Here is a 14848-nt window from a genome sequence, read left to right as displayed (position 1 = left end):
TCCATCACCTTGCATGAATATGACAGACAGAACACTGGATTACTTGATTTATGGACCACAACTCTACCTCAACACTTTCGTCACCACCACCACCACCACCACCACCAGTCAGTCAGTGTTTGCGTAGGTCTCGTCCCTAGCAGACAGCAGGAGTGAAAGCGGCAATAATATTAGTTCATACCTTGAGTGACACATGTAACGGGTGACAAACAGGATTAAATCTGGAACGTTAATGACTCTCTCTCTCTCTCTCTCTCTCTCTCTCTCTCTCTCTCTCTCTCTCTCTCTAAAGTGGATGATGGTCGGAATAGCCTCACTAATCACGTTGTTAGTGCACAGTTAATACGGAGCTGTAAAATAATGGATCAATTCATCGAGGAAGATAATGAGACTAAATTGTATCCAGGTAGGCACGTGGGTTTTAAACAGCAACTATATACCCTGTGCTGACTTACTGGCTTCTTGTGGCTTCCCCTACATATGTACTAATGCTCTCTCTCTCTCTCTCTCTCTCTCTCTCTCTCTCTCTCTCTCTCTCTCTCTCTCTGGAACGCCTGTCTTTTTTTTTTTGTATACTACCATCATCACCGCCATCACCATCACTACACAAGCTTCAGTTTTCTCAGTCACCTGCGGTTACTGAGTACGAGGTTGCCGCCCTACTCCGTCACTCAGCCTCTCTCTCTCTCTCTCTCTCTCTCTCTCTCTCTCTCTCTCTCTCTCTCTCTCTCTCTTAGCGCATGTGTGTGAGCTGGTACCTTTTTTTTTATTTACGTGTGTGTGTGTGTGTGTGTGTGTGTGTGTGTGTGTGTGTGTGTGTGTAAGTCACCGAGTCTTTCCCGTGACTATTACTCTGTTTGGTAGTTCAGGTTTAAGAGCATTGGTGGGTCCCTCCCCTTGTCCCTTTCCAGCCTTCTTCCTTTTCCCCTCCTCGCCTCCCTCCCTTCATCTATCATCCTTTTCCTCCTCCTCCTCCTCCTCCTGCTCCTCCTCCTCTTTCTCCTCCTCCTCCTCCTCCTCCTCTCCATGTTTTCCTAACGCACAGACGGCAACGGTAATCGGTCTTTCAAGCTTAACTTTGAGAGAGAGAGAGAGAGAGAGATGGGAGGGGGATGGTGGAAGCAAACTCATGACGTCATGCTCAATGTTGCCAACACGCCGGTTTCACAATCCGTCCCAAGAACCAATCCTGGATCCTGCAGTTTTCTCGGAATGACCTTGCCAAGACAGCATCAAGTCTGAAATAAATGAATTGGCAACATTTTTTCTAACATTTTCCTTCAGAGACAAGCACAAGAATTATACAAGGCAGACAAGTGGCTAATGAGATTTTTTCTTTTGTGTGTATTTGAAGAAAAGAAAGAAAAAAAAAAAAAAAAGGAATTATAAAGAAAGAGGAAAAAGGAAGAAAATTTTAAGGCAAATCTTCCCACCTTCGCACGTCACAAGCCTCTCCAGTTTCGTGCTTCACAAATCTTCGCAGCTTCACACGACACAAACATTTTAATCACTGCAGCGAAGAAAACGTGCATTTTGACGAGGTTCCCACTAGCGGCATCAAGACCCAGAGAGCCTCGGGTGGTATTGGCACTTCAATACACCCACTCACTGGTTTGTGGGCAGTCAATGAAGCCACGGACAGGCGTAAACAAGCGAGCCAGCCACGGCCGCGGTGACTGCAAGTATGTGGAAGAGTTCGCAGTGGTGGTGGGGACCAAATTTAAACAGTGATTTCTGCTCCACAAAGGTTTTTCTTCTTTTTCCATTGGTATAAACAGTGTAAAGCAAACGTAAATGACTGCACCATAATTATTTTAATGTTTAACCATGAAAATAAATTACTTTGTTTCTTCGCCTTCCAAGTAAAAGGAAAGTTATGTCAAATAATTCTGTCTCTTATTTTGATTTCTCCAGGGACTGTGTTCTAAAAGCATTTCGTCGCCCTGTATCAGCTCCACTTAGCAAGATCTAGTGGAAGTTGTCTGTGAAGCTCTGAAGGGTGATGTGCAAGCTTGCCGCTGCTGTTGTTGCCGCTGGTGCTACTGCTGCTGCTCTGAGTCTAGTGATCATGAGGCCGTATTGTCAAACATTTTAGCGTATTATATTGGCTCGTAGTATAAGAGCGCGAGTGGAAGTTACACTGGTGTATCCAAAGGTGTTTTCTTGATTGTGGGGATGGCATGACGGCCATTCTACATCATCAGTGGGGAAAAGACCCATGATAATTTAACTAATCATCTTTATGGCCTTTGAAAATAGTGCTTCCGAGAGACTTTAACTACCTCTTCCCTTCCTGACAAAGGTCCTTTAAACATTCCTTCGACAACCTGTAGTATACACCTTTTCTTTCAATTCCTTGGAAAACCATTTCTTTAAGAGTAGGCTACACATTAGCAGCAGAGGAGGCAGAAGAGAGTGACATCCACAGCACCATCACGCTCATGGACAGGTCGCAGGGCCTTCCTATATTATGCATGGGCGGGATGGAGCCAGTGTTTATATAATACGAGCCTTGTGTACCTAGGGCTCCTGGGCTGTTCAACCCTCGCCCCCACCAGGCAGCCTCCCTCCGTCAGCAGCACAAAGGATTTAGCCAAAGGGTCTCAGGCGTCATCAAATTCTTTTGAATGTCAAGAGGATAGACAAACATCGAAAGTAATAGAAAAGTCATAACAAATCCTCTCTTTTTTCAAGTTACTTATTGCAATGGACTTACTGATTTGAGACCAATGGCTAATGTTAAGATAGAAAATGTATTTCATGGAAGAAAAAGAAAACTGGTCTAGGCCACACGCATACACATAAAGGAAAAAAAAAAGTCACTTAGTCCTTTCTCCCCAAATTGAGACAAGTAACTGAGACAAAATTCCAAAATTAAGATTTGTTTATATATATAGTTCCGCAAATGGCTTCTCCTTAGACAGTTGGAGTCACAGGAAAGAGATAAAACATAAACAGACAGAACGTTCCACATTTACTGCTGCTTTCATTGTTCATCATTTGTTGTTGCCAAATCATTACTTTCCGTACATATTGCCAGGACCAGAAGTCACTCGAGTCTTGGCCGGGGTAATATGTTGGACTGGCGCTGCCTTTAGTGTCGCGACGGGAGCTTGATGCCCACCTATACTGTCTCTCACGGCGAAGCTATCCCACGTTCAGATAGGTGTTACTGTACAGAGTTTCCATGAAGTGCCTGAGTGAAGGAAGGCATGACAATACGATCACACAAAGACATCGCCTCACGGAAGACCTTGCTCGTTACACGCTGTCTATCCTAGGCCTGGCTTTTGTCCGCGGGAAGTATGCAGGGCACGCATTCATAACACCTTTCCTGCTGTTTGGCATGTTTTGTCTTCCTGAATACTTACACACACACACACACACACACACACACACACACACACACACACACACACACACACACACAAACGCAAAAAAAAAATCTCCAAGCATTGTGTTGGTTAAAAATAGCAAAACCTGTTCCTTTCTTTTCTTTTCTTTTTATTTTCTTGTCGATTCTTATAAAGATTTCATTGTTTCTAATATTGTCAATTGTTGCAGTGTTGCAGTGAAAATGTTATAAGATCAAGTGCAATATAAGCGTTGTTAGTACAACGTTAATAAGGAGTTTGGAAAAAATTAGATGAGAACAGAATAGAGGTGACAGCCGGACAGATCCTAAACAGGGACTACCACATGTAAGCTTGCTCTTTTCTTGGAGTTTCCCTTATAAATTCGCTTTAATAAATACATGATTCTTTATGCAGAACCAGAGTCCATAAAAAGCGGTGAGAAAAAAAACTACGTAGATGAAGAGGGCAGCGCGTGTGAGATGTAAAGGCAGGAAGAAAATGGAGTGGGGCGATAAACATTGTAAAGAAAGGAGAGGGGAAAGAATGGCGAGGTGGTTCAGTAGGCAGTTCCTGGTAGTGTAGTGGAGAGCAGGCGTGTGTCTTGAGAGGGGAAGCGAGGAGGATAGGCCAGCAGACGAATTATATAACGGGGAGGTGAAGAATCAGCTCCTTGGAGAGAGGAGGAAAAACATACACGTGCCACTGTTTGGAAGGAAAGGAAGGGAGAAGGCTGACCACAGTGACCATGAGGGAAATGTGAGTGTCAGGCTGACGAAAGGGAAGGTGTAAAAGATGAAGTCTGGAAGTTGCCTTGAAATAAACATGGCAGGAAATACGTAGAGACAAATAAAGAATATTGTAGGAAGCCGATGACGATGATGACGATGATGATAAGACAGAGGAAAACTAATAAATGATAACTAAGGAAAAGATATTGCATCAGAAATAAGTGAGAGAGAGAGAGAGAGAGAGAGAGAGAGAGAGAGAGAGAGAGAGAGAGAGAGAGAGCATAAGTATAGAATATTTGAGACCAGCGAGACCAGTGAAAAGTGTAGTAAAGAATATAATTGATCAGCAAACAATAATAATGAGAACACGTGTAAAATAAAATCAATAAGCAAAGAAAAAAACAAAACAAAAAATACCTAAAAAAAAAAACAGAAATGCAGCTCTCCTACTATTGTTTAATCTTTTCACTACCACGAATTTTTTTTTTTTTATTCCGCACAATCACATGCAATTTTTAACCCCTTCAGTACTATGATGCGCTTCCATATTCATTCTGCTTACTATTTGGTGATTTTATACAGCTTCAGAAACTTATGTGGTGTATTAAAATAGTGAAGACTGTAGCCATTAATCTTCTGACCTCCATAGACCCTTCCTAATGTCAATAAAATAGTGTAATTGTACACAGATCTCAAGGTAAAAATGTGTCCTAGTATTGAGGGGGTTAAACACATCCTGTACAGCAACTTCTTGATTACATAGACGTAACCATAGAAGAAGCAAGACCATGGCCTTCTACTCTCTATTCATCCGGGTACATGCAAACACTCTCTCTCTCAGCGTTCCATATATCAACAAAGACGACCAGCAAGGTAGTGAAGACAGTTAATAAAGGCGGTTGATACGTACGGGATGGCGAGGGAGGTGAAGATTATAAGGTAAAGGCTAAGGTTATAATAAGAGGATGAGGTATACATAGCACGGCACGGGTATGATGCGTAGTAACGAGAGGGGATGAAGGGTGAGTCATTGTGCAGACATGCCACACGTAAGAGTATAAGACAATAGGGGAAATACATGGTAAAGAATATAATCATGGAATCAGCGACGAGGAGTGAAAAGGAGCATATTCTAAAGTACTTCTGTGTCTCATCTTCACTATATTTGAACGGTTCTATTTAGTTACACGAGTTTCATAAGTTTGTTATGGTTCTAGAGACGAATTAACAGGATTTCTACAATATTCACAGGAGAAACATTCTTGAGATCATCTCTGTGGCCTTTGAAAATTGTCGTGTTGAGAAAACAAATCCTTCTAGAATACGGACCAAAAAAAAAGCTAGAATTTAACGCTTTCTTTTTGTTATGGTTCTATAGAGACAGGAACACTCTTGAGACCCCGAGTAAACATCTCCGTGGTCTTCGAAAATAAAGAAAACAAAGCATTTCAGAATACAAACCAAGTAAAGAGTCTGGGATTGATCTTTGCATATAGCACGTCTTCCATACACGATGATGGTATGGTGGCAGGGGAGTGAGTTAAGAGCCCTTTCACACGGCGTGGGGGATGCCCTCGTCCGCGCTTAAGCGCGGACCCACCCGCCTCCGCGTATCTGTTCACACAGCGCGGGTGTTTAAACCACCCGCAACCCTCGCGTTTCAACAGTGTGTGTTCTGCAAACATTAATCATGGACCGTAATAATCGCCTTCGTCTCCTTTACCTTTTACATCTACATAAGAAAAGAAGACATAGGCGGAGATTGTGGATTCATCCATTGATTGCTGAAAGGAGGAAGGCTGGAGCATTTTACACCATTTTCCATGAACTAAGAAGGGATGATAAGAAGTTTTTCATCTACCAAATATAACAGATATTCATGCACAAGTAGTAATCCCCTTGAAGTCACACAGGCTACTGAGTGAGTTTCCTACGGAAAAGTGCGCTGGTCGCGGGTCTGCCCGCGACGACACTGTGCCCCTAGCACTAACATGCGGAGGCGGGCCCACGGACAACCAACGGGCACCCACGCTGCATTTTCCCCCGCACACGGGCGATCCCCCGCGGCGGGTGACACCCGCGCCGTGTGAAAGACTATATTGAAAACATCAGTAATTAGTTTACGCGGGCATCGCCCGTGCCGTGTAAAAGGGGCCTAAGCGAGTCTTAAGAAGTAGCAAGCATCAACGATCACTTGACAATGTGTGAAGGGAAGAGTGCACCGTGAAGTAAGGAAAATAAAAGAAAGTTGAAACTCATTGCTGCATACAGTACGTCTTTCATACACAATGATGATAGTAGAAGGGGGGAATGAGTGAAGGGAGTTATAAGTGGCAGGCATCAAAGATCACGAGGATGGTGATTATAAACGACCATATTTTAGTTCATAACGCTCGGGTCACGTCAAGCATAGGACGTGTGTGGGCTCTGGCGAGTGAAGATGATGATTATTTAAAGAGCAAGACGTGTGAAGGACAGGGAGGTTATTTTCTAAAGATAAAGACGTGAGAAAGAGAGAAGCTGAAAGTATAATGATGCATAGGAATGGTCTCTGATACACCGTAATGACGCGGATGATGCCGAAGGTGGAAGAGCTGACGATACAAGACTGCTTCTTAAAACACACACACACACACACACACACACACACACACACACACACACACACACACACACACACACACACACACACACACGGAGATAGGCGGCAAAGTTTCGCCATAGAAAACAATCTTCTTAGCATACCAGCACGCAGCCTTTGTCGCAACCACCACCATCACCACCAACACTATCTCACTATCTCTTCTGTCTAGTCGAGGCTACAAGTTAAGCAATCCTATCCACTGTATATTGTGTTTTCCCTCACTTTAAGTCCTTTGATCTGCTGATAGTCAATAAAACAAAAACTGATAGATTCTTAGCAGATCAGAGGACCTATGATGATGGAAACCTTGAGACATAGAAGCCCGTATATTGAAATGCTTTGTGTCTTGACAAGATCTATTTTCAGAGGCCATAGAGATGGTCAATCTAGTTTTCATGCGTGTTTTCCCATTGATGGTGTATCATTATAGGATCACGAAAATGCTCTTCTTAACCCTAATGACTTCCATCTGACCCTGTTGAAAGTAATAAAGATAAGACATCAAAACTATTGGACATATGGACGGACTTGAGGAACGATAAACAGCTTGTATATTTGTTACTCGACTTCTGATCACGACTTTACTTTCAATGGGATAACAGACAACGGAAGCGAGGACCACTTAGTCAAAATCAAATACAGATGTATGAATAAATAAATTAAACAAGAAGGCTAGACTCAAAAGGGTTACAGAATAGCTTATAAACAAGCATATTTTTGAGAACTGCTTCTAGACCACACAAGAGCGCCAGCAGCCCACCAGTCTCTCGTAACCCATTAGAGCAAGGCGACCCACAGCCTCAAAATCCTTGTATAATTAAATGGCTTGTAAAGAGGAAAGAACCGGAAGCATTTGCTAGTATAAATGCAAAACACTGCCATAAAAGGTCCACAGAGGCAATTATCATATTTTCTCTTCCTAAAAGTGAATAAATAATAGATATCACTTCACCAGATAATATTGTAGTTGATGAAGGAGAGGAGTGAGTTATGTGGACGTGTTGTAAACCAGAACTTTACTGCAGCTTTTAGCAACAAATATCTTGTCGAAGGAGGAGATGAACGAGAGATGGAGTGACTGGAACCTGTGATATCTAAATGGTCAAGAAAAATAAATAAATAAAAAAAAGCGTGTCGAAGGCGTATGATCTGGTACCCGTATTTTGAAATGCTTTGTTCTCTTATAAAGACCATTTTCAAAAGAAAAAAGAGTCAAGTTCTCATGGATTCTTTCCCCTCGTTACCGAAGCAGAATCCCTTGATCTCACTATAGAAATAAAGGAGGGGAGTCACGGATGAAGAAAAAAGTGAAGGGCGAAACAAAAGAGTTGCGAGAAGCGTGTAAGTCATGCGTGATCCCCAGACAGTCGTCCCCGTCATGGCTGGAGCAGATGTGTCCCTCTCCAAGACAAAAAGACCAAGGCTACGGTACTTCATCGCGACAGTGTGTTTTAGCATGAAGTCTTTCTGATCTAATTGCTCAGTCTATCCTGAACACATTTTTACTTTCCTCCTCAGCTCTTTCTTATAACTTGAGGTCTGAATTAAGCTTGAAGATCGTTTCCAAACTTAAGGAAGAGGACAGCTGTGTTTCTTAGCTTGACACGCACTGGAATTTTCTTTTTATTCTTTTGATATTCATCTTCATTCTCTCTCAAAATTCAAGGTTTGAGTTTAGCCAAAAACACATACCTATATTTAAACAAAAGACCACTTGTGTCCTTGCCTAACAAGTGTGTAATTTTGCCTGAGTTATTGAATGAACACGATGCCTTATCATGACCAGCAGCACCGTGCCGCAGCAGGAGAGCGCTGCTCACTGCCCGCCAAAACTCATGTATAAATTAATCATTATAACCGTGTGTAAAGATTCCTCCTCGTGTTTGTTACCAAGTTACTTTCATTGTAATGAGGCTTCTATGCCATTGTGAAACACAATAACAATAATAATAAAAACTTAATAAAGGAGATATAAGACGAACCATGCATAACTTTGCAAATTGGCTGTTTTGATACCTCACCTTCAGAGGAAAATGGCTTCATGTGAATGTTAGCCACACAACATAATTCCTTTTTTGTTTTGTTTTTACCGAAGGACTTTATTTCTCTACTGACACCTCACACTTGAAATACGAGAAATTCCCAATTTCTGGCAACCCTAGTGCTGGCCCTCCCCTCGGCCCAGCCCAGCCCGGCCTGTTCTGCGGGCGGCGGGCGTGTCCACACCCCTCCAGGCCAGGTTGCCTACACATGGCCTGTTCTGCCATTCAGCCTTTTCACTTCTGACAAACATTAATATTGATATTTCTTATATTCTAAGGTAGCACAGCAACAAATGAGACTGACGGCAATGTAATACTTTCACAAAACAAGAGCACCTCTATACTAACAAAGAATTGAGTACTTTCACTACTGCACGGACAGCTGTATCTTGACACAATATATCAAGACATACATCAGGAACTTCGCCTAAAGTTTAGTACATTTCCTCACAAATACGAGGTAATGAGAGCAACACAAACATGCCCAAAACGTGTCACGTTGTACTCACCCACTGTGGATATGTACGTGTCATAATATCTCTCGTCACAAAACCTGTGAACTAGACAAGTTTTCCCCACGTTTACATCGCCTATGACCAACACCTTGTACGTGGCTGTGAAGTCGACAGCCATGACTGGGGACGCAGGAGCTACTACCACCCCGCTCACGGACACACTGACTCACTCCTCCCTATTGATCTGCCTTCCCGCTTTCCTTCCACCTTGCCACACGTTTTCTTTCATCACATCCATTCCGAGGTGTCATTTTTCCCTGTCGAAGACATCTGTTAAGTAGCTTAAAGGTGCTGATTTCTGAAACGTTTTTAGCAACCTACCACAACTAGTTTTTTAAAAAATCTACGGTGCAGCTACTAAAGGATAAACCTCAGTGACTACATTCTTAATTCAACATAATTTAACTCTGCGTCATGAATGGACAAAATACCTGTGATAATCTGGCTAATTATCTCTGTGGCCTGGGAAAGTACGTATATCTAATGAGACCATCGATAAACGTTTCAGAATACAGACGCAAATGAAAAAAAAAGAGCACTATGCTGTGATTTGGAGAAACTTTCCCATGTCGAGCGTGCGAGGTATTACATGCACAGTACCTCACGCTCTCGCTGGGTCTTGTCAACATCCAATAGCCATTCAAGAGCACCGCGGAGTCCAGAGGAATCACCAATAAAGAATAAAAAATGCACAAAGCAATAAAACCATGTGTGTAATTCACCTCGGTCGTCTCCTGGTCACCCAGCCAGTCTTCCCCATTACGGAGCGAGCTCAGAGCTCATACACCGATCTTCAGGTAGGGCTGAGACCACAACACACTCCACACACCGGGAAAGCGAGACCACAACCCCTCGAGTTACATCCCGCACCTATTTACTGCTAGGTGAACAGGGGCCACACATTAAGAGGCTTGCCCATTTGCCTCGCCGCTTCCCGGGACTCGAACCCGGCCCTCTCAATTGTGAGTCGAGTGTGTGTGTGTGTGTGTGTGTGTGTGTGTGTGTGTGTGTGTAATGATAATGGAATCTCTCTTACTAAATCATTTTATAGCCTTACAAGTGTACTCTTCGTAGGTCTGCGCATAATACTGAGTAGGAAATGAATGTGACGTTTACTGTGTGACTTTTATTCTTATTTCCTATAAGTATCTGGATGCAGACTTCTGGCACGTCATGTAACGAATCAATATGGATTAATGCCTTATACAATGGAAGGGAGCTGAACTTTAACGTGTGTGTGTGTGTGTGTGTGTGTGTGTACGGCGAGGAGCGGGTCATGTCAGCGACGGACCTCAATGACCGGATGTGTAAAAAAACTAAATAGAAAAAAAATCACTTCAAAAACCTTTGTTCAATTATTAGAATATCTTATTTAATTAAGGAATAACTCTTATATACACTTTTGATAATAAAGTTCCTAATAATTCACCGTAGACCACAAACTTTTTTTCACTACAAGATGAAATATAAACACTTAAAGAAAACTAACCTTCCAACTGATACATAATTTCCACATCAATATTCTTGTTTTCCTTGCACTTACAAACTTGTGTGTCAAATTAGGGAAAAAATTTTATCGCAAAATACTTTTCTTTATTTTTTACAGGTCCGGCATTGCGTTGAAAATCCTCAAAAATTTTTCATTTCAGCTATCTTTGTCTAATCACTAGAATATATTCTTTAGTTGAATAAATAAAGACCTTTCTATGCAATTATGAAATTTACAATTCCCCGGAATGCGGCACAGATCAAAAACATTTTTCACTTTCAGATAAAATAAGAACTTTTTAAAAACTCACTTTTCAACTTGTACATAATTTCTATATCGATAATTTTTTTTTCTCCAAATACTTACTGAATTGTTTGTCATGTTGAAGGAAAATAATTTATCGCATTTTTTTTTTTTTCTTGGTCTACTAAATAAACTTCGGAAGTTACTCATTGTGAAGGGGAAATTTGGTATACTATAGTGTATGAACGTATGTATGTATGCATGTATGTATGCATGCATGTATGTATATATGCATGTATGTGTGCATTTGTATTCAGAGAGAGAGAGAGAGAGTGTGTGTGTGTGTATGTGTGTGTTTCACTGTTTGATCTGCTGCAGTCTCCAACGAGACAGCCAGACGTTACCCTACGGAACGAGCTCAGAGCTCATTATTTCCGATCTTCGGATAGGCCTGAGACCAGGCACACACCACACACCGGGACAACAAGGTCACAACTCCTCGATTTACATCCCGTACCTACTCACTGCTAGGTGAACAGGGGCTACACGTGAAAGGAGACACACCCAAATATCTCCACCCGGCCGGGGAATCGAACCCCGGTCTTCTGGCTTGTGAAGCCAGCGCTCTAACCACTGAGCTACCGGACCGGGTGTGTGTGTGTGTGTGTGTGTGTCTGTTACTCGTAAAACAAGAGTCATCTGCATTATAACATTTAGATATTCCTGCATAATTTAGCAAGTTTTCTCACTGAGCAACCATCCTATACTGAAATTTAATGTCAAAAAACAACTACCATGCTTATTTCAACTCGAAAGTACGAGTATCTATACCGACATATAGAATTTAATTAGTTCAGACAGCTTCACTTTGGGTTCACTGGCATATGTTGTGCGGAACGTTCCTAACAAAGCTGCTGTTGTCGCCTATGGAGTACACAAAAGCATATGAAAACCTATCTTGAGCGTAATGCGTGCGAACAGTGTGACGTACTGTACATGCCTTCTGGTCCGTCGTGTTCATTTATAGGCTATCATGTTTACTTCTTTGTGGAATAGGTATATATTTTTCTGCTTAGTTTTTATTTTCAATTATTCTATGTATATATTTGTCTTATTTTATATATTTGTTTTGTTTTACGTGTGAAGGAAACCAACCAAGGACGCGTAAATAAGAGAAATAACCCCATTTTTTGTTCCTTGCCTGCTCGAAAAAAAAATGGAAGCTAATCTAATTTGAATTCGTGACTTTACTGTGCGAGATATGTTTCTTATAAGGTCTATCTTGGAAATATTCATAATGGAGCAGAGAATGTCCGTCTCTTCACACACGCGGCATCTTCACATACATTGCGGCATCCATCTTGGTTGCTTGTAACATTATCAAGTGCAAGTCATTGTAGTTATTAAGTCTATCTTAATTATTCTTGTGATAGTTTACCAATGATCTTGTATCACTTTAGAAGATATCTTTTTTTTTTTTTTTTATCTGTCATCCAGACTATACTTACTCAGCATTACACTGCCATCTGGTCAAGAATGTGAAGTTTGCAGTAACTAGAATTTATTGCTATAGAGTTCCATACTTAACATAAAATAAGATCATATATGCCTTTTACCCCATACACAGTAATCAACATCGATCTATCTTGTGAAATTGCTCTATAAAGTGCGATATTCAACAAGGTGTTATAACAAATATTTCATTGCAATATAATTTTTGGGAGAAAAGTTCTCGACCTACAATGACTAGTTTACGAAACAAAGTATACCAGATTTAAGTGATATTTGCACAATCAAGTTTTAATTTCCTTGTAAAAGTGTGGGAGAACCCAAACTGCCTACAGATAAGGACCACAGTCAGCAGACAGAGGCAAGACAGAGCACAGCGCCAGTGTAGTGATGTCTCAGGAAGAAGCTACTGCTGATGCTGCTGCCAACAACATACTAAGGGTTGAAAACTCTACAGGTTTTATGGGGATGAACAAGACCTGCAGCCATTGCTATAATAAAATGATGCAGGAGGGTCTCCAGAGAAGCAACAATGAGATACCATGACTAACACCCTCAAAACAAAATCATCTCGAGGTCATGACTTAAAAGGTCATCCACACAGACCCCAGTACTAGATGCTTGTGTTAGATGGAACAATCCTGACATCTTAAGAATGATTGACTTAAAAATGCAGCAGATCTAAACTTTCAAGAACCCTCATTAATCTCTAATATCCACTGCTTGCTTGCTGCACTTCTTCCCTCACTCTCCATTACAAACATGGAGTTTTCTTAAAGTGCCCTCTGCCTTAAGGACATAGTAGACACAAACTAAACTGAACTTTTTAAAGACCCTTCATAACTTTTGAGTAAAAATGTGAAAAATTACATCAGCTCAACTGCTCATTTCCACAGACTTGATTTTGATCTCTATTCCTATACAAGCTCACATGTTAATCATTGTCTTCAGGAAGCAACTGGGAAAGTTTGCTACTACCTTCCCCTTGGTAATTGAAAAATTCCTACAAGCAACAGCCTACACCACTGCAATCCAGGAAATAGTAGAAGGAACATAAGATTCATAGTTCCCTCCAAAGCAGAAGGAAGCAGTCTGTCATGGATGCTGTCTCTTGTGAGCATGTTTCAGACTTGTCTACAGTCTTGATACTCAATCCTACATAAGCTCTGAGAACTACCTTTCCACTCAGCTGGCCTCAGCTTATTTTCAATTACTATGCCTGTATTTTCTCTACCTCTTGAATAGATTGCCTGCCACCTGTGGCCTGTGTCTGTTTCTCCCACTTCATCTTGTCAAAGGAACATATTTGAATGTCATTACTCTTTTTAATAGCTATACTTTATCAATAAAAATAATCAAGCTGACATCCATTTTCAAAGAAATTTGGCTCCTTAAAAGGGCATATCTGCTTAAATTTTTATATAGTACTAAATACCTAGGCAATAAAGCTTGAAGCAAAAGTATAAGTGCAAATACAAATTTCACAAATTAAGGGCTTCTTTTTATCATACAATATTGTGAAGTACATATTCTATTCTTAGCTGGATGAAAGACATTCAGCTTTCACAAATAAGCTCAAAATCCTGGTATAGTTCTATAAAAATGTGAATGAAATGGACAGATTGTAATGTATCCTACAGTAAGATGAATGGACAGGAGGGCGAGGATAACTGAAGACAAGAATGAAGGAAATTAATGATAGGAACAATGTGCAAAGAAAGATATGTGAGCAGCATTGCACCATAATGATAAACATATTAAAAAGTTCATACTAAAATAATGAGAGAAAAGATTAACATATTTACTTGGTTCTGAAAGTAAGTAAGTACATGTCAAAAATAAGCTGCATACTACTGAAGGCAATGCATTTTTCAAGTTACAAATTTCATTGGTGAAATGCTTAAAATGAATCAAACAATGTGCTAACTCAGGACAGCACATGAAGGCTCTACCATTTATATTGATAAAAACAATAAAAACTACAGCATAATCATTATATAAAATATTTGAACCTCTTCTTGAATGTACAATTTCCTTATTTGTCCCATTAACAAGTCATCATAACACATCTCATGATCCACTGGTAGAGTTGACTCAAGCTTAACTCATGGAAGGTCAGACTACACATTGAAAGGATATTCATTACATTTGTAAACTAATCAAAAGTAAACAAAAGTAAATCAAACTTCCTGCAATCATCTTTCAGAGTAAAGATGCTCACTTTAACTTAGCATTTGTCTGGTTCATCACAATTACACTCTTGAATGTGGCATAGCATGTGAACCAAATGTTACTCAAGATATAAAAAAAATTCATGACTTT

General features: G+C 40.7%; 1 protein-coding gene across 1 annotated transcript in view; it reads right to left on the bottom strand.

The window, feature by feature from the left end:
- LOC123518252 (ras-related protein Rab-8A-like) overlaps nucleotides 1-9460 on the bottom strand; it is a 46368-nt gene extending 36908 nt beyond the window's left edge. Inside the window, exon 1 of the mRNA XM_045278976.1 lies at nucleotides 9280-9460. Coding sequence (XP_045134911.1) covers nucleotides 9280-9403 — 124 coding nt within the window. The 5' untranslated portion in view covers nucleotides 9404-9460. The remainder of the gene's footprint in view (nucleotides 1-9279) is intronic.
- Nucleotides 9461-14848: the final 5388 nt, after the last annotated feature.

Source organism: Portunus trituberculatus, chromosome 43 (assembly GCF_017591435.1).
Source record: "Portunus trituberculatus isolate SZX2019 chromosome 43, ASM1759143v1, whole genome shotgun sequence".
Lineage (NCBI taxonomy): Eukaryota > Metazoa > Arthropoda > Malacostraca > Decapoda > Portunidae > Portunus > Portunus trituberculatus.
Note: the sequence above shows the minus strand (reverse complement) of the source record. Positions and strands in the feature narration are given on the sequence as shown.